Source organism: Bos mutus, chromosome 28, assembly GCF_027580195.1.
Source record: "Bos mutus isolate GX-2022 chromosome 28, NWIPB_WYAK_1.1, whole genome shotgun sequence".
Classification (NCBI taxonomy): domain Eukaryota; kingdom Metazoa; phylum Chordata; class Mammalia; order Artiodactyla; family Bovidae; genus Bos; species Bos mutus.
Genome location: NC_091644.1, coordinates 2,218,006 through 2,239,314, shown reverse-complemented (window position 1 = coordinate 2,239,314; position 21,309 = coordinate 2,218,006). Strand labels below are relative to the sequence as shown.

The 21,309-nt window shown below is 43.8% G+C and overlaps 1 protein-coding gene across 3 annotated transcripts in view; it reads right to left on the bottom strand.

The window, feature by feature from the left end:
* Positions 1-21,309, bottom strand: part of NRG3 (neuregulin 3) — a 1,249,006-nt gene that overhangs the window by 303,451 nt on the left and 924,246 nt on the right. For all 3 annotated transcript variants that reach the window (XM_070364634.1, XM_070364635.1, XM_070364636.1), the window contains exon 3: positions 14,850-14,923. In XM_070364634.1, the coding sequence (XP_070220735.1) occupies positions 14,850-14,923 (74 nt within the window). The remainder of the gene's footprint in view (positions 1-14,849; positions 14,924-21,309) is intronic.

The window sequence follows — 21,309 nt, the reverse complement described above, 5'->3', positions numbered from 1 at the left end:
ATCATGCCCACTCTTATACATCTCCATGTTTTTCTCCCTCACTAGCCTTGGGGGCCTCAGAGCTAAACCCAGTTTGTACACCTTAGTATGAACATAATCTGACCAATTAGCGGTCCTTTGTGGGTCTCAGATCAAACATGTTTAGGGAAAGAATAAGTGATTGTATAAGTCAATGGATGAATGTGTGGATGAATGGGAGATAAATGCTTTGCCTATTTAAACTGCGCCTCAGCGACTCATCTATAGGTTTCTCAAAGGTTTTTAGTTTAGCTTTTTTTTTCTTTTTAATTTCAAGGTGTATGTTGAGTACCCTCAAGATGGCTGTTCTCCATGCATCCCCTGCTCAACGAGTGTCTGTCTCACCTATACTCTACTCTCATGACTGATGTTCTTACACACTTGCCCAGGCCTCAGCTAATGACTGTTCTAGCTTTAGATCAGAATGTCTCCACTCTGATATCTTATCCAAAGAGCAGGGAGGAACACATGTCGCTCTGCTGGCTTAGCTGGTAACCAATGAGCCAACGTTAGGTCAGTTCCACTTGTAACTGGTAATACTCTCTCCCATTCCCCTCAGTTCTGTTTAGGTGCTCAATCATGTCCACCTCTTTAAGACCCCATGGACTGCAGCACGCCAGGGTTCCCTGTCCGTCACCAGCTCCCAGAGCTTGCTCAAACTCATGTGCACGGAGTCGGTGATGCCATCCAACCATCTTATCCCTCTGTTGTCCCCTTCTCTCTCCACCTTCAATCTTTCCCAGCATCAGGGTCTTTTCCAATGAGTCAGTTCTTCACATCAGGTGGCCAAAGTATTGGAGTTTCAGCTTCAGTCCTTCCAGTGAATACTCAGGAATGATTTCCTTTAGGATTGACTGGTTTGATCTTCTTGCAGTCCAAGGGACTATCAAGAGTCTTCTCCAACACCACAACTCAAAAGCATCAATTCTTTGGCACTCCACTTTCTTCATGGTCCAATTCTCACATTCATACATGACTACCAGAAAAACTATAGCCTTCACTAGATGGACCTATGTTGGCAAAGTAATGTCTCTGCTTTTTAATATGCTGTCTGGGTTGGCCCTAGCTTTTTCTTGCAAGGAGCAAGTGTCTTTAATTTCATGGCTGCAGTCACCATCTGCAGTGATTTTGGAGCCCCTAAATATAGTCTGTCACTGTTTCCCCATCTATTTGCCATGAAGTGATGGGACTAGATCCCATCATCTTTACTTTTTGAATATTGAGTTTTAAACCCACTTTTTCACTCTCCTCATTCACTTTCATCAAGAAGCTCTTTAGTTCCTCTTCACTTTCTTCCATAAGGGTGGTGTCATCTGCATATCTGAGGTTATTGATATTTCTCTCTGCAATTTTGATTCCAGCTTGTGCTTCATCCATCCTGGCATTGTGGATGATGTACTCTGCATATAAGTTAAATAAGCAAGGTGACAGTATACATCCTTGACATGCTCCTTTCCCAATTTGGAACCAGTCCATTGTTCCATGTCTGGTTCTAACTGTTGCTTCTTGACCTGTATAGAGATTTCTCAGGAGGCAGGTAAAATGGACTGGTATTTCTATATCTTTAAGAATTTTCCAGTTTGTTGTGATCCACACAGGCAAAGGCTTTAGTGTAGTTAATGAAGCAGAAGTAATGTTTTCTATGGAACTCTCTTGCTTTTTCTATGATCCAACAGATGTTGGCAATTTGATCTCTGGTTCCTCCGCCTTTTCTAAATCCTGCTCAAACATCTGGAAGTTCTCGGTTCACGTACTGTTGAAGCCTGGCTTGGAGAATTTTCAGCATTACTTTGCTAGCATGTGAGATGAGGGCAATTGTGCAGTAGTTTGAACATTCTTTATTATTGCCTTTCTTTGTGGTTGGAATGAAAACTGACCTTTTCCAGTTCTGTGGCCACTGCTAAGTTTTCCATATTTGCTGGCATATTGAGTGCAGCACTTTCACAGCATCATCTTTCAGGATTTGAAATAGCTCAGCTGGAATTCCATCACCTCTGCTAGCTTTGTTTGTAGTGATGCCTCCTAATGCCCAGTTGACTTCAAACTCCAGGATGTCTGGCTCTAGGTGAGTGATCAAATCATCATGGTTATCTGGGTCATGAAGATTTTTTTTTTTAATAGTTCTTCTGTGTATTCTTGCTACCTCCTCTTAATATCTTCTGCTTCTGTTAGGTCCATACCATTTCCTTCCTTTATTGTGCTCATCTTTGCATGAAATGTTCCCTTGGTATCTCTAACTTTCTTGAAGAGATGTCTAGTCTTTCCCATTCTGTTGTTTTCCTCTATTTCTTTGCATTTGTCACTTGGGAAGGCTTTCTTATCTCTCCTTGCTATTCTTTGGGACTCTACATTCAGATGGATTTATCTTTCCTTTTCTCCTTTTTTTTCTCCTTCTCTCACTTTTTTTCATCTCTCAGCTATTTGTAAGGCCTCGTCAGACAACCGTTTTGCCTTTTTGCATTTCTTCTCTCAACAAGTCCTGTTCACCATCTGACAGATAGGGTGGAGGCCTCAGTCTTGGGCCCTGCTTTAGATATTAAACCATTGATATATTTTTTTATTAATTTTTTTTACAGACTCTAAGGTTGTCTTTTCTTTTGTCTTGAATTTGGGCAAGCATAAGCCTTGCAGGCCTCTTTTAATGCAACCCAACACAGGGCATTCTATCATTTTGATTCACACAATGATGTGTCATTTTACAGAAAACAAAATAAAAAGGAAAAAAAATCACATACTTCTATAACCCCAAGACTTAAAATTCCCTTTTACCATTATACTGTGTTTTTCCCCCTATCTTTGGACAAAGGGACGTACTTATTGCAATCTTGAATGAAAATATTTTTCTATCTTGCTGTTTCACTTAATAGGACTATTTCATACAGCTCTTATTTTAATGATAATTTATTAGAACATGATCAATATGCCATATGATGTTCTAATTAAACATAATTTTTAAAATGTGTATTTTCTCACCATTTTAAATATTGTTGCCTTAAATATTTTTATGTATATAGCATCAACTGCAAATTGGCACTTGCCAAGAGCATTGCCAATGACTGAACAACAAGAGCATTTGACAACTGCCTCTACTGAGATTGAACCCTGCACTGCTATAGCTGTTGACCTTCAACACCCCCTGAAGGAGTTCAGGGTGAAGGGAAGCACTCTGTGCTCCAGGGAATTTGGTGGGACAGGTCTTCAGGTAGTTGGATGCTTTTAGGAATAGATTTTATGATCTCAGTCCTTGCATCTCCTCATATCTAGAAAGGCACCAAATCCCTTCATGGTGACATCAGATCCTCCTGGCTAGCAGAAAATCTTTTATTAAAATGGTTAAAATGAGTGCTTAATGGTATTGAACTCCCCCTTCACCAAAACCTTATATATTGACCTTTCTCCCAGTGCCTCTTTGGAGCAGTCTCTCAGAGCTGGTGCTGCCTCCCAGGCTGCAGTCCTCATTTTGCCCCCAATAAAACTTAACTCACAGCTCTCAAATTGTGCATCTTTTTTCAGTCGACAGCAGGACCAAGGTTTTCAGGGTTAGTGACTGATCACAGGATCATTTTTTCTTTTAGGAGCACACAGTCCTTATGCAGAGGAAAGTTAAAATTTTACATAACCTCCTGCTCCTTTTGCCTCTGTAACTCAGCTTGTTCCTTGCAAAGTCTGAATCACATAGATCACATAGCCTCAGAAAGGGGGGATTCACAATATTAGGAACTGGAGCTTATCGCACTCACCCTTGTCCTGCTCTTTGCAATTGCCCAGCCCCTGCAAACCCGCTTAATCATTTCTGTCCATGTATAAAAAACTCTGTAACCCCTTTGTTTGGTGCTCAGAGCTTGGAGTGTTAACTCCTCTGGGCCCACCAGTGTAATAAACCTGAGTTCTCCAGCTCTCCAAGTGTGGTGTTTGGTTTCTGAAGTACTGGTTTCTGCAACATTTCTGGAGGCCCCAGCGAGACTCCAACAATGCCAGCCCCTTGAGAAGCTGGACTGATGGCTCAGCCAGGTTGGAGTGGAGAAGCCCTGAGATGAACGAGGAGGAGCACTGCTTGACGGTATTACAGGCTCTCTTTTGGACTGGTGTTCTGACTCTCTGGACAGCTGAGCTCCAACTGGACTCATTGGAGGGACAGACCAACTCACCAGGAATGGCCACAGGATCAGGTAAGGCCCTGGGGCCAGTCCCCAGTGAGGTCCTACCCCAGTGGGTAGAAGAGGAGACTGATCACCTCCGTGGAGCTCCAAGGAAGGGAGCATCAGATAGAGAGACCTGGGGACTTGGGAAAAGGGAAGCATTGTGATAACCTCTGAGTGACTGTGTATGCATAATTGTTGATTGAAGGAAGTGAAAGTGAGCTCCACAGTCCTAAGACTATAGAGCCTGAGAAAAACCTGCGGGTCCATGGCAACCTCATAAGACTGAAAGGGTGCCAGTCTCTGGGGGATTTGACCCCACCCTGCGAGGCTGGTCCAGGTCAGTGGTTTATACTGACCTGCCAATGCTAAGAGGCAGCTTGGGGCTGGTGCACTGGGATGACCCAGAGGGATGGTATGGGGAGGGAGGTGGGAGGGGGTTCAGGATGGGGAACACATGTACACCCGTGGTGGATGCATGTTGATGTATGGCAAAACCAATACAATATTGTAAAGTAAAAATAATAATAATAATAAAAATAAATCTGAAAAAAAAAAAAAATCTCCCTCAGGATAGTGACTAGGCAGACAAAAAAAAAAGAATGTGAACGAATGTGTGGCCTGATTCACCTGTACTTCAGGCTCGACTGTGTGTCTTCATGGCCTTCATGGCTATGGAGTCCCAGTGGGCCCTATCTTATGGTTCTGTGGTGGCCTCATATGGCTCAAGGCAGTGTCTGCCTCTGGGGGGACCCAATCCCTCCCTGTGAGACAGACCCAGATCAGGGGTTTATACTGATCTGCCAATGCTAAGAGGCACCTACGTTTCCCCTGGGGATGTGGGCAAGGGGGCACCTGAATGGTCTCCTCTTTTGAGGGGCACCCACCCTTGTTTGTCTTTGTGTCACCAACTCAGGGCAGGAAACACAGGGAGGGAGAAATGAATGGTTACTGGTTATTCTTCTGTCGACTGACTCCTTGAGCTGACATCTAAGAGATTAAGTTTTCCTCAAAACACTGCCAGGTAGATTACATTTGTCAACATGGGTGGAAGTTCCTCTAAGCCAACAGTTTTAGATTCCATGATAAAGAACTTTAAGAAGGGCTTCGCAGGGGATTACAGAGTCAAGATGATCCCCAGGAAGCTTCATAACTTATGTGAGCTCCATTGGCCATCCTTTGAGGTTGGATGGCTGCCAGAGGGCACTCTCGACCTGCCCACCATCCAAGCAGTATACCAGGTAGTCCCTGGGACTCCAGGACATCCAGATCAGTTTCCACACATAGACTCCTTGCTTCTAATAACACAGACCGTGCCCCTATGGGCAAGATTTAGCACAATGGACGGGGACAGAGTAGGGTATTTGTGGCCCAACCACTCAGAAAAAAGAAAGAAGGGAAAAAAATCTATATTCCAGGGATATCCAGTGGAAGACCCACTGCTTCCCCCACCAAACATTCCCCTGACTCCACAAGCCTCAGCACAGCCAGCACCAGACCCATTGCCAGACAGTCCACTTGCCTCCATGTCCACTTCATAAGCAAGCCGGTAGGGAAGCAGCTCTGCTTGGCTGAACGATCTAGCCAGCTGGCCATGGCCCATCAGATGCCACTGTGAGAAACTCAAGGTTCTCAACAAGTGAACGAGGATGGCTCAGTCCAGCCTGGCTGCTCCATCCTCCATTACCAGCCCTTCGGCACTACTGATCTCCTCCACTGGAAACACCATAACCCAGCATACTGGCTATGACTGATCTCCTAGAGTCCATTTTCCACACCCATCAGCCTGCATGGGAAGACTGTTGCCAGCTCCTTACGTCTCTCTTCACTACTGAAGAAAGGAGACGTATCTCAACAGAAGCCCAAAAATGGCTCCGAGGACAAGTCCCCACAGAGGTGTTAGATATAGAAAGATGGGCACAAGAAGCAATGCCAGAGACGAGACCTAATTGGGATTTCAATATCAGAGAAGGACAAGAAACCCTGGGTCACTACCGTGATGCCCTTCTACATGGACTTTGAGCAGGAGCCAAAAAGCCCACCAATATGTCCAAAATTACAATGATAATCCAAAAAAGCAGATGAGACTCCCACCAATTTCTATGACAGATTGTGTGAAGTGTTCCAGACATAGACCCCATTCGACCCTGAGACACACGAGAATCAACGAACGATCAATGCTGCCTTTGCGGCTCAATCCTGTGCAGACAATCCAACGAAAGCTCCAAAAACTGGAAGGCTTCACTGGGTTGAATGCTACACAGCTCTTGGAGGTAGCAGATAAAGTCTTTGTGAACCGAGACCATGAAGCCCAACGGGAAGCAGATAAAAAAATGAAACAGAAAGCAGCCTTGCTAGCAGCAGCACTGAGGAGCTCTGATCAAGTGAAACAGACTGTCCCCTCGTGGAAAGGGGAAACGAAGAAGAGACTCCCACTATGCCATGACCAGTGCACCTATTGCAAAGAGACCAGACACTGGAGGAATGAGTTCCCCATCACAGAGGGACATCTAAAGGGTTGAAGAAGTTCAGTCAACCCAACAAAGAAAGGTACCAACCTGAGCTGGCCATCCAAAACGTTATTGGCCTGGCCAGAGCAGAATCAGACTAGGGAAGACTGGGCTCCCTGATCCTGGGCCCCCGGGAAAAAAAATCAATGACTTTTATGGCTACTGGAGCTGAACACTCCGTGGTAACCACACCTGTGGCTCCCCTCACAGGCTGAACAGCAACTATTGTTGGGGCCACATGGTTCATGGCACCCCGCTCGTTTTGCAAGGCCCGTTCGTGTCAGCTGGGGGCCATCTGGTGATTCATGAATTTCTTTACTTACTGGGATCCCCCATTCCCCTGCTGGGTAGAGACTTACTGACAAAGCTGGGGGCACAAATCACCTTTGCCCCTGGAAAGTCTGCAAGCCTCACCCTGGGGAGACAATCGGCTCTGATGATGGCCATGACCATATCCAGGGAAGACGAATGGTGTCTCTTATTAAGGGAACAAATAAATCCCCCAAGACTGTTAAAAGAATTCCCTGATGTCTGGGAAGAGAAGTGGCCCCCAGGTTTGGCCAAAAACTCTGTGCCCATTGTAGTGGACCTGAGGCCAGGAGCCACTCCTGTTAGACAGAAACAATATCCAGTATCACAAGAGGCATGCCTGGGAATTTGGGACCACATCCAGCACCCACAAAATGCTGAGATCCTAATTGAACATCAGTCTCCCTGGAACACTCCAATCTTACCAGTCAAAAGGTCTGGAGGGAATGACTACTACCCCCGTCCAGGACCTCCACACCATCAACAGTGCAGTGATCACCATCCATCCAGTGGTCCCAAATTCCTACACTCTCTTGAGTCTCTTACCCACTCAGGCAAGCTGGTTCACCTGCCTCCATCTCAAGGACGCATCCTTCTGCCTCCAGCTGTCACCAGCCAGCCCTTGTTTGCCTTTGAATGGGAAGACCCACACACTGGGAGAAAGACACAGCTGACTTGGACCCGACTGCCACAAGGCTTCAAAAACTCACCTATCTTGTTTGGTGAAGCCCTGGCTGCAGACCTTGCTGCCTTTCCCAGTGAAACTTTCAACTGCACCTGCTCCTGAATGTGGACAACTTGTTACTAGCCAGTTCCACCCAAGGGGACTGCTGGAGAGGCACTAAAGTCCTATTGGCTCTACTCTCCACCACAGGATACAAGGTGTCATGGAAAAAGGCTCAGATCTGCAGACAGGAGGTCAAGTACCTCGGGTTTGTCATCACAAAAAGGCATTGGGTGCTCAGACATGAGAGGAAGCGAGCTATCTGTTCAATACCTTGGCGGGACACCAAGAAAGAAGTCTGTGAGTTCCTCAGGGCTGCCAAATTCTGCCGGATCTGGATACCGGGTTTCTCTGAAATCGCCAAGCCTTTGTTTAAAGCCACAGCAGGGTCTGGTAAGGGCCCCCTGGAGTGGGGACCTGAACAGGAAAAGGCCTTCAAGGAGATAGAGACTCTTGACCAGTGCGCCAGCATTAGGGCTTCCAGATGTGGCACGGGACTTTAACCTCTTTGTACATGAGAAAAATGTACACTGAGGGTTCACTGAGGGCACTGAGGGTTCTCACACAAACAGTTGGGCCAGAGCAGCGCCTGGTCATATAACTGTCCAAATGACTGGATCCAGTGGCCATGGGATGGCTGCCATGCTTCCAAGCATTAGCTGCCACTGCAGTTTTGGTCAGAGAAGCAGATAAACTTACTCTTATAACAAAAGATAATATATAAATATATTTACATATATATATGTGTACATGCATATATGTATATATATACATATTATACATTTTATATATATATATATATGTATGTATATATAAATGTAAAGGTTCCCCATGCTGTTACTGCCCTGAATAGCCAGGGGCATAAGTGGCTGACCAACTCCAGGATGATTCACTATCAAGGACTGCTTTGAGAAAACCCATGGGTCCAACTTGAGGACTGTGCAGACACTGAACCCTGCCCAGCTTTTTACCTATGAAGGCGGGAACCCCTGATCATAACTCTGAGGAGGTCATAGATGAAATTTATTCGTGCAGGCTGGACCTGACAGACATTCCCCTCTAGAACCCAGAACTGGAACTGTTCACTGATGGAAGTAGCTTCATCCAAGATGGGCCCTGCAAAGCAGGTTATGCCGTAACAACTGATGAGACAGTGAAGGCTGAGGCCTTGCCACAGGGTGGTCAGCACAATGGGCTGAGCTATGGGCACTCGCCCAGGTGCTAAGGCACGCTGAAGGGACACGAGTCAACATCGACACTGATTCAAGGTATGCCTTTGCTACTTTACATGTTCATGGAGCCATTTATAAAAAAAAAAAAAAAGGAGACTACTGAGAGCAGGGGGAAGAGAGATTAAAAACAAACAAACAAAAATCCTTCAGCTGTTAGAAGCAGTCTGGAAGCCTTCCCAAGTGCCAGTCATACATTGTAAAGGCCATCAGCGAGGAACCGATCCAGTAAGCAAAGGAAATCAGTTGGCTGACCAGAGAGCCAAGGAGGCAGCGACCCAACCCAGCCCCACAGTGGGCCCCAAGTCAATCTTCAATGTCCTCCTGGCACCAAAATTGCCTCCATCTCGAAGATATACCAAGGAAGAAGATCAATGGGCTCTAAATGAGGGAGGAATTAAAAAAAAAAAAAGAGGGCTGGTGGAAGCTCCCAAACCAAAGACTCTTTGTCCCCTGCAATATAGCAGACTAGCTGGTAAAACATCATGAGACAGCTCATTTAGGAAAAACTGAGCTGGAAAGCTTACTGAGCTGCTACTATTTTGTTCCTAAGCTCCCAACCCTGTGTGCCCAGATCAGTGCTAGATATGTGTGACTTGTGTGCAAAACAATGCCAGCCAAGGACCAAGACCCAACCCAGGGGTGCAGACAGTTGGGACACTGCCATCTGAAGGTCTAGAAGTGGACTTTACTGAAGTCAAGCCCTGTAGAGGCTATAAGTATTTACTTGTGATAGTCTGCACGTACTCGGGATGGGCTGAAGCCTACCCCACGTGCACTGAATGGGCATGAACAGTGGCCAAGGCCCTACTAAGAGACATAATCCCGAGATATGGGCTGCCTCTCTCCATAGGGTCTGACAATGGGCCAGCTTTTGTGTCTGAGATAATCCAAATTTATCCAGGACACTGGGAATCAAATGGAAGCTTTAAACCCCTTACAGGCCACAGAGCTCAGGGAAAGTTGAACACATGAATCAGACCCTCAAGACTACATTAGCTAAACTCTGACAGGACACCCAGTTATCTTGACTTGACATGTCACCCCCTAGCCTTACTCCAAGTCTGATATATCCTGAGATCCTCAAGCTAAACTCCCTTTGAGATCTTATATGGGAGAACACCCCCCGTGATAGGAAAACTCAAGGGAGACCCCCAACAACTAGCTGACCTGGAGATGTCCCAACACCTCCAGGCCCTGGGAAGAGTCTTCCACTACATCACCCAAGACCTTAGAAAGGACACCCATTCCTTTGGGCAACTGGGTCCATCCCTATCAGCCAGGAGATGAGGTATGGGTAAAAGACTGGAAAAAGGAACCACTTCAGCCAGTTTGGACAGGCCTCACATGGTCGTCCTGGCAACCCCTACTGCTATTAAAGTTACAGGCGTCATCCCTCAGATCCACCACACCAGAGTCAAGAAGGCAGTGGCTTCCTGTGGTGAGGACACCTGGAAAACTGTTCGGGACCCCGAAAATCCCCTTAAGGTCTGGTTCCAAAAACAACAGCTCTCAGCCACGAAGGATGCTGAGCCCTGCTCTAGTCACTCCAGAAGCTGACTAGTCAAAGGACGGCAGAAGCTTGAGGATTCTTCAGCCTTGCTCCAGCCACACTCCAGCAGCTTGCTGGTCAACGCATGGTGGAAGCTTGAGGATCTGGCTATAAAATTATAGATGGATTTTCATTGTCAACCCTGGCCTCTATCACTGATTGGTATTATTGCTGTGCTCTTCACTACAGGACTAGATTCAAAAGCACTCCAGGACTGGGATTTGGGTCAGAAGCTGTGGTTAGCTGTCTGTTATCTCACAGGAGTTGGAAGCCTCATTCTTATTAAATGTCTCCTATGATTGATTCTCCCTACTTAACTAAATTGCTCACAGTATAGTTGACCCCTCTTCACAACAGGCTCAGTTGCTATAGCCGTGGCAACCCAAAGATAGGGAGAAAACTTTTTGTTAGTGTTCAGTTATCTGTTATGTGCAGGCTGCTTTGCAGCCTTCTGGTGTCCCTTGCTATAACAGATGGTGCTGTTCCTTATCCATCATGCACCTGTCAACATTACAGTCAACCCTTGGAAAATCACTTACTTAACCATCAGCTAGAACAATGTATAGATAGCCAATCCTGTAGGCCAATCACCTACTGCCTTCATAATCAGGAGATGCATGTCCAGAGGTCTGGGTGCCAAAAATGTTTTCCAGTTATACTCTTCACTGCCACTATCTTCCCTCCACCAGAGGATCCAAACCCCAGGTGGTATCCCAACACCATGACATTGCCAACATGTCCCTGTGCCTCCGTCTACCCCCAAATGCCACACAGATGTTACAACCCAGACCAACTGTCTGTCTGCCAAATAAATGGAAAAACCTATTGGACAGGAACAATAATTCAGACAAACAAAATCATGGATCATCTTTGCCCTAAAAACTCAGGTTCTGCCTGTTGGCTGTATGACCCAGGTTACAGAGTTAACTCCCCCTTAGACCCTCATCTGTACCTGGTTCTCAATGCAACTCTTTCTTTGCCTTCTTAATGACACCAGCCCCCAGCTAGCCAGGGATTGCTGGCTTTGCTTTACCCTTAGGAGCTCCATGGTACTTAGCTACACCAGTACCAATGAATGATGCAACAGCCATGGGAACTCCTATAGACCCACCCTGGCAAAAGCCAGTCTCAAGGGCAATTGAGTTAACTCAGAAGGCTCCAGAATGCATTACAAATGATGTGGGGACTGAACCTGTTGGCAATTTAGCCAGGGACCAATGTAATCAAACTTCAAAAGGCGAGTAGCCCACTCATCCTCCCAGAAACACAATAAGGTGTTGCCCCCATCAAGGCCTCTTTGTGGGACAGTTGTTTACTTATGTCTACCAGCCAATTGGATGGGTATCTGCCCGTTAGCTTTCCTCACTCCCCAGATGAATACCATCCCTAACCACCAGACTCTCACTGTGCCTCTGGCAGCACATACGCAGTCAAAAATAGCCATCCGATTTATACCCCTACTAGTTGGTCTGGGAATTAAGGCTGGGATAGGTATGGGAATAGAAGGAATTGTTTCATCAACCACCTTCTACCATATACTATCCAAGGACTTCACAGACTACATTGAGAGAGTAGCCAAATCATTAGTGGCCTCACAGGACCAACTAGATTCCCTGGCTGAGGTGCGTTTACAGAATAGGAGAGGGCTAGAAGACAATGGTGACCCACTCTAGTACTCTTGCCTGGAAAATCCCATGGGTGGAGGAGCTTGGTGGGCTGCAGTCCATGGGGTCGCTAAGAGTCGGACACTGTGCGACTTCAATTTCACTCTTCACTTTCATGCATTGGAGAAGCACATGGCAACCCACTCCAGTGTTCTTGCCTGGAGAATCCCAGGGACAGAGGAGCCTGGTGGGCTGCCGTCTATGGGGTCACACAGAGTCAGACACGACTGAAGCGACTTAGCAGCAGCAGCAGCAGACCTACTGACAGCTGAAAAGGGAGGACTCTGCCTCTTCTTGAATGAAGAATGCTGCTTTTATGTAAACCAATCAAGAATACTTAGGGACATGGCCCAACAGCTAAGGGAACAAATCATAAAAAGGAGAGAGGGACGAGCAAATTCCTGGGATAACTGGAACAATCTCTGGAGCTGGGCATCGTGGCTTTTCCCTTTAACCAGTCCTCTCTCCATATTCTTTGTGGGGCTCCTTTTTAGCCCTTGTATGCTCAATGCTATTACCCAGTTCATAACCTCTCAAATTGAATCCATAAAGTTACAAATGATAATAACTCAATATTGCTCCCTGAATGATGGGGAGCACTGAATATCCTCCCAAAACATGAGATGATGCTTTCTACAATGAATGATAGAAGCATCAAGAGGGGGAATGAAGAGGAAAAGCTAAAATTTAACATAACCTCCTGCTCCTTCTGCCTCTGTAACGCAGCTTGCTCCTTGCGTAGTCTCAGAAAGTGGGGACTCACAATACTAGGAATTGGGGCTTATCTCACTCACCCTTGTCCTGATCTTTGCAATCGCCCAACCCCTGCAAACCTGCTTAATCATGCCTGTCTATGTATAAAAACTCTGTAACCCCTTTGTTCAGGGCTCAGAGCTTTGAGAGTTAACTCCTCTGGGCCCACTGGCATAAAAAAAAAAAACCCTGAATTCTCCGAGTGCGGTGCTTGGTTTCTCGAGTACTGGTTTCTTCAACACGTACAGTGGTCTCATTCTCAACATTTGCAGTGATGGACTATTATGTTTAATAGAATGGCAAAGGTTTTATTAGATTGTATAAAGAAAGGTTATTTTACCTATTTTGTTCTGCATGCAAGCCCTGCTCCAGTACCCTGTACTGAACAGGTATTCTACAGCTATACAGGAAAAGAAAAAGGAAGGAAGGAAAGGAAGGAGGAAGGCAGGGAGCATAGGTAAGAAAGAAATAATAAAGAGAAGAAAGGAAAAAGGGCAATAAAAGGGAAGGAAAGAGAAGGGAAGAATAAGGAAGAAAGAAAGAGGGAAAAAAAATGAAAACTAAGTACATCAAAGTGAATATAAAGAAAATGAAATCAGCAAACCCATTCTTCTTTTTATGCTTCCTAATGCAGCAAATACACGTCTCTAGCCACAATCATACCTTTTAGACATCAGCTGAGCAAGTGGCTAAAACTACAAGACAGAAAAGATACCACACACTCCAGTAACTGTCCCCTACCTGGGAAACTCCTAGAGACCAGAGCCTTACATTTCAGAGACCAGAGATCAACCATGGCCAGCTTAGTTACTGGCTTTTAGGCAACCTCCACTTTTCTTTAGGAGAGTTAAATTTGCTAAGAAAAGAATAGTTAATGCTGTATGGTGGCAGCTTGCCTTGTCAAGATAAAACACAAGCAAATTGAATTACACAGAAATTTTATTTTAAAAAATATTCTGTTTACTCAGGGAAACATACTTAAAAATTCAGGGTAGGGGGGACAATAAAAATCTGCACTTTGTAAAAGTGTTGCTTAAAATGTTCATTATGCAGCAACCTGCACATTCAGACAGGGTGACCACTGGCTGCCATCAATGCATGGTATTTCGCTAAAGCTTATGTTATGCATGTTTGGTATTCAGGAAACCAAAACATTGCTTTTACAATCTGAAAATGCCTGTCATTATCTTCACTGAACTAGACTGCTGATTCAATAAAAGTCCCTTGCTTAGTGGTGATTCAACTGTAGCAGTCACTGAAAGATCAGATTATTTACAGATAAAGGAAAATTTTCACATTTGACCAGAACTGAGTATATTCGTATAGAACATTATTTTTTACCCCACACAGAGACAGAAATAAGTGGTAATATTTCTTAGCAGCAAATTGTCTTCTTTCATGAATGGAAAAAAATAATTTGTTGTTGGTACGGTAATCGCTGATATGTGAATAGGGTTGCTAAAAATAGGGTTTTCACAGTTAGTCTGAAAACTTCTTATTTTATATGTATATTTCCTTCCATCAGGAAGGTTAAAGTTAATAGGGTTTAATGTTTTCACAAATTACCAACCAGAAGGTAAGAAGCAGTATGACATTAACAATTCTCATAACACTCTTTTGGATAAATAATGAGGTCTTTTATGTCTCTATATCCTTGTTTTCATAATGGGGTGGCAGTAAGGGAGCCTAAAAGCTAAGGGAGCAGGATTTGTTGCAGTTCCCATAGGAGGGTAGCAGTGGAGATGAATCTGGAAACCAGGCTCCATCCCCGGAAGTCCTACACCTCAACAGAGATAGTTCTGAACAAACCTTGAAGGTGAATGCCTCTCCCCCGCTCCCACCCTCGGCAGCATTCAGAGACACAAAACTGAGATCCGGTGGTCAATGAGTTAGCAACTGTGACTCCGAGTTTTATATTGTGTTAGAGACAGAAGAAAAATGCATGACCTACTTGGATCCGATAAGATGGAATCAGTTTTCGGCAGAAATTGATCACAACGGACTCCTTGGTAGCCTTCTTTGCACCTGAGAAAAGGGATAAATGACAAACATACGCATGTGGTTGTGAAAGGTTCGAGATTTCAACGAGCAAAACAGCCACCAGTTACATCACCGTGAGAACTGTACATTCATGCTTTTGTGATGCTTGGCTCAGTCTGTTTCTAACATTGACAGATGGATTCTAGAGTCTTATGTCTGTGGGGAAAAGAAAACAGCAGCAGCGCCTTTCTTTGGTAGTTTTATAGGAATATCTAGCGAACAAACAACACAACTGAAGATGCCCCTCATGGTGTATGAATAATTGTTATCCTCATATTACAATTCTGCAGTTTTCTTTATGCAACATACTGGTCTTTAAAAGACTGCAAATGCTCTTTCAGAAAGCATCATATTACAAGTGTTATTTTTCTAATGAAAAATCATTTTCTAACATAATTGATGAAACATTATCAGGAGATTTGGCCTACTGTTCATTTTCCTCATGTTTTACTAGTTTGTTCATTTGCTAATTTTACTTTTATTTTTTGCTTACCAATTTTTCCAGTCAGTGCCGCCTAACTGCTAGGCCAGAAATAACAGCATTTATTTCAGATATGGCCAAATCGGAAAAGTATCTATCTCTACATGAAAGGTCTCTGCATTTTCTCTAAAATCACATTTTTGTCTCCTCATTTTTCTCTTTTATATTTAGCAAACAAGTGCCTGATTCCTGCAAGGCATTGTCCAGGGAAACTTTCCTAAGGCGGGTGCAATTTGGAAGTGGGATATTCACCTGAAAGCCCTTGCAGTGAGGCATGTCTAGGCAGCCCTGCCTGTCCACAATCTTTGCTCAATCAAGGCTGGTTGGCCGTCTCAGGACAGTACTGGCTCATCAGCTGACAGTTCAAGGAACAAATACAGCTGAGGCCCCACTCGCCTGCCTCTGAACAATTTGTGTAAGCAAGGACGTGGCATTTAGTGTATATGCTTGAAGCTTAATCTGTCATGCCCAAGTTAAGCAGATAGGCATCCATTGTTGCTCCTGGGATGAATCTGTCCTACTTACTGAGGAGGAAATTGTGCTGCTGGCATAAAAATCAGATTTAAAAAACAATCCTCTGGTTGTTAGAAATCTATGAAATCGACAAAAGAATTCAAAGAGACCGTTCTGTCAGACAGGAGCCATGGATTCTTTCTTTAGAATACGCTTTGTTTTCTGACTGTAATAAACTATTAGATGAGGTCTATGGCAGTTGGAGCTATCACAGTGAAAGGCACTCAGGTAATTTTTCCACCTTCCACTGTGAGCTAAAGTGGAATAAAGGTAATGAGGCAGGCTTTCCTTAGCACCTTTTCAAACCTGGCACACTGGAGTGTGTTTGGTAATTTTCCCTATAGACTGAGAACAAAGACTTCTGATACATGGACACTTCAAATACCCAACAGGCTATGGAGAGAGTTTGTTTAAGCAGACACATATTTTCATAAACTTTAAGAAATTCATTTACTGCACTTGAAATAAAGCAGGCATATTACTGATTCGCTAATTGTACAAAGTCAGAAAATACTTAAGATGGAAGCACATTTGTGATGAAAAAATAAATTTCTGTTCTCTGAAGCTGCCGTAACACCATCATCTTTATTCTGAGTTACTTGATTCACAGTGTTTTAGTTCTCATTTTCCTTAATGATGAGTTAGGTGCTAGGTGCGTGCATGCATTCACTTCTGAGGACTTATTTTCCAACATATGTGGGAGATTTTAAGCACACTTCACTCTTTGTATCTTCATTTAATGTGACAATGGTATGCTTGGGAGACTGCTGCTTTTAAGGGGAAGTGCTTTTGTTTTGTTTTGCTTTTTAAGGGGTTTTCATCACTTAAAATGCATTACTCCATTTGTGTGTAGAAAAGAAAATAAGGAAAGATGTTTGAAACTGTTCTAGTCTTCAACTGATTTGCCGTGGCTTTGAGCCCACTCTGCAGTGTTCAGGCCTCATGGGTTACCAGGAAACTTGCAAAGTGCCTGCCGTCACCCTGCCTTCCTATCAGCATGCTGTAGATAATAAGGTGTGATGAGACTGAAGTAGCCCCGCTCCAGTTAGGAAACCCACCAAGGGCTGTGTGACTAGGCATGAGGCAAACTCTGCTCCTTTGTTAAGGTGGTTATGTATCCCCGCTAATTGGTGCTGGGTTTTATAACAAATTAAAGTTTCCACTTAAAAATCACACATGTCACCTTGATAAGTTCAAATCCATCCAAATGTGAAGACAAAATGTGCCTAGCAGGTAAAGTCAGTGAGGTGGATTGAATTTATGACACTATTAAACACATAAAGCAAAGGAAAAAATGTCTTAGGATGCATTCTATTGCATAGATTGAGTTTGGCAGACCTTTTGACAGTGTGATAAACAGCATATCTTTTCAAAAATATCACAGCATGTTTGTTGTTGTTTGTGTTAGTTGCGGGGAGGGGTGAATTTTGAGACTGCTTTTTAAGATTTTTGCTCTCTTGAGAGGTACAGGTATAAGAACAAAAGAAATTCATATAATAGAAGTTCTTTCTGCTTGTTCATCTTAATAAAGCATGATGGAATTAATAAAATTTTAAAAGTACATACGTAATCTTTAATGGTAAATACATTTTTTTAAGCATATGTCTTGCCTTAATCAGGTTGAAAAGTGGAAGTGAAGGCTGCTCAGTCGTAATCAGGTTAATACTCTATTATTTTTCTACTCTGCATTGGTTCAAAGCTCCACTGAATTCATCCACTCCTGTTCTCTGAATTTATTTATCCCTGGAAAGCCTTGCATCGTGATAGCAATTTTATTAAAATATATCAACATTCCCTGGTGTTCTTACACATAAGCCTTTTTTTTTCCCATACAACTAGATGGCCAGTGGAGAAGGCAATGGCACCCCACTCCAGTACTCTTGCCTGGAAAACCCCATGGATGGAGGAGCCTGGTAGGCTGCAGTCCACGGGATCGTGAAGAGTCCGACACGACTGAGCGACTTCACTTTCACTTTTCACTTTCATGCATTGGAGAAGGAAATGGCAACCCACTCCAGTGTTCTTGCCTGGAGAATCCCAGGGACGGGGGAGCCTGGTGGGCTGCCATCTATAGGGTTGCACAGAGTCGGACACGACTGAAGCGACTTAGCAACAGCAGCAGCAGATGTCCAAAGAGTAGGTTCAGAATAGGAAATACAGCCACAGTTGATAAACAGGTGTGTAAAGAAAATGGGAGAAGTCTTACTGTCAGTAGAACAACCACAGTGTAAACTCAATCTCCCCTGGAAAAAGAAATGGCAATCCACCCCAGTATTCCCGCCTAGGAAATCCCATGAACAGAGGAGCCTGGCAGGCTACAGCCTATGGGGTTACAAAAGAGCTGGACAAGACTTAGCAACTAAACAACGATGAAAACCCTGAATAGGGGAGACTGGCTCCTGGCAATGAAGTGACGGAAAGAAATTGGAGATTCTGAGCCAAGTTTAAAATGTCAGCAACGTATCTCTCCTGGTGAGTTTTGGGGCCAGGCCCCTCACTTTCTACAGTGATAGGGCCAGTTGTATGGTTTCAAATGCAGACCTCACTTTTCTACCCAATACATCCTTCTAGTTTGGCACTCAGCCCCCTCCCACTTGTTCAGCTGTATCTATAATAACAAGCCACCCCTTCTATTCATTTCCTTCTTATACACAGTCCCTGAAGAAAAGCCCAGCTTTAGAGAAAAGCTTTAAAAGGCAATCCTTGGACAAAGGAGAAGAGGACAATACTGACAAAGATGAGAAATTACAATATGCATACTTGTCAGCTAGAAGCAAATACTTGATTTGTCTTGGGTGTTAAAACAGATGCAATGAACCTAGCACTCAACCTGGGTGCAGAAACCCCCCAAAGAGATTTTTTTAAATGTTTAGCTCAACTGCTGATGTTCCCACAGAAATGGGCATTCTTTGGCCAGGAAAAAGTGGTTACCATGGCCATCAGCCCACATGGCTAACTTCAGACCATGCCCATCTGTTTTGTTACAATACTCATTCCAGTTTATTACTTTGAAATCCTTTTCTGAATAGTAACTAAATTAGAACTAATAATAATAATGACTTCGAGTGAAAATGAAAGAACTCTCATTTGTGACCAACAACCTCCCTACATTTCCAGATTATTCTTCCATTTCTCCCACTTATTCCTGTCAGGAGAGCAAAGCAAAGCAAAGCAAAAACAACACACAACTGTCCCATTGGGGAACGGTACTATCCATCCTCTGATTCGATTCCCTGGTCATTGACTCATCAATGGGAGATGTAATCATTGCTTCACATCCTTCTTCTCCACTCCTACCCTGTCTTCACTACCAGTCTCTGTTATCTACATGGATGGCTCAGCCAACATAAAACTTTCTATCACATCTTCCTCAACTATATCATAATGTTTAGCTGTTGAGTTTATAGCCTGTTCTCTGTTTAGTATTTGCATGGGTGTACTTTACACAAAAACTAGAAAAGGTCAGTTTTCATTCCAATCACAAAGAAAGGCAATGCCAAAGAATGCTCAAACTACTGCACAATTGCACTCATCTCACACGCTAGGAAAGTAATGCTCAAAATTCTCCAATCCAGGCTTCAGCAACACATGAACCGTGAACTTCCAGATGTTCAAGTTGGTTTTAGAAAAGGCAGAAGAACCAGAGATCAAGTTGCCAACATCCACTAGATCATCGAAAAACAAGAGAGTTCCAGAAAAACATCTATTTCTGCTTTATTGACTATGCCAAAGACTTTGACTGTGTGGATCACAATAAACTGTGGAAAATTCTGAAAGAGATGGGAATACCAGACCACCTGACCTGCCTCTTGAGAAACCTGTATGCAGGTCAGAAAGCAACAGTTAGAACTGGACATGGAACAACACACTGGTTCCAAATAGGAAAAGGAGTATGTCAAGGCTGTATATTGTCGCCCTGCTATTTAACTTCTCTGCAGAGTACATTATGAGAAATGCTGGACTGGAAGAAACACAAGCTGGAATCAAGATTGCTGGGAGAAATATCAATCACCTCAGATATGCAGATGACACCACCCTTATGGCAGAAAGTGAAGAGGAACTAAAAGCCTCTTGATGAAAGTGAAAGTGGAGAGTGAAAAAGTTGGCTTAAAGCTCAACATTCAGAAAATGAAGATCATGGCATCTGGTCCCATCACTTCATGGGAAATAGATGGGGAAACAGTGGAAACAGTGTCAGACTTTATTTTGGGGGGCTCCAAAATCACTACAGATGGTGATTGCAGCCATGAAATTAAAAGACGCTTACTCCTTGGAAGGAAAGTTATGACCAACCTAGATAGCATATTCAAAACCAGAGACATTACTTTGCCAATGAAGGTCCTTCTAGTCAAGGCTATGGTGTTTCTAGTGGTCATGTATGGATGTGAAAGTTGGACTGTGAAGAAAGCTGAGCACCGAAGAATTGATGCTTTTGAACTGTGGTGTTGGAGAAGATTCTTGAGAGTCCCTTGGACTGCAAGGAGATCCAACCAGTTCATTCTAAGGGAGATCAGTCCTGGGTGTTGTTTGGAAGGAATGATGCTAAAGCTGAAACTCCAGTACTTTGGCCACCTCATGCGAAGAGTTGACTCATTGGAAAAGACTCTGATGCTGGGAGGGATTGGAGGCAGGAGGAGAAGGTGATGACAGGATGAGATGGCTGGATTGCATCACTGACTTGATGGACAAGAGTTTGGGTGAACTCTGGGAGTTGGTAATGGACAGGGAGGCCTGGCGTGCTGGAGTTCATGGGGTTGCAAAAAGTCAGACACGACCGAGTGACTGAATTGAACTGAACTTTACACAAAGCTTCTATAATCCTGTTCCCACTTTAAACCCTAGGAATGATACCAGGAAGGAAAAAAATGAGCAAGCACATGTGGTTATTATATTACATACATATGCCTAGAGACCTTCTACTGCACATATTTGCAAAAATGCATTTTACATAATTTACAGAGAGAAATGCATGAAGGTTAGAAATGTTTGCTTCAAACATGGTATAGGATCTGGTCTCTCCATGCATTTTAGAGAAAGTATGCACGCTTCTTTCTTGGAAACTTGATTTTAGACATAAAATTTCAACTAGCAGAAATCAATTAACTTCACAAGAGAAATGGTGGTGAACTGTATGGTTTGCTTTCTGACTGTGGCAACTTTCATTCATAGACAAAAATGGCAATTACTCTTTGATATTACAGGAAAGGAGACACTTTGTCAGTGATACACAAGTCTGCCAATTTGGAGGGGCCTATTAAATGCTGATTTGATTAAAAAAAAAAAAAAAACACTCCCTCCAGGTATTCTTCTTTATCTCCTGCCAATTCTCCTCAGCCTCAAAGTCAGTCCTTGGTTTGGGAAAATGGAAAAATCATCA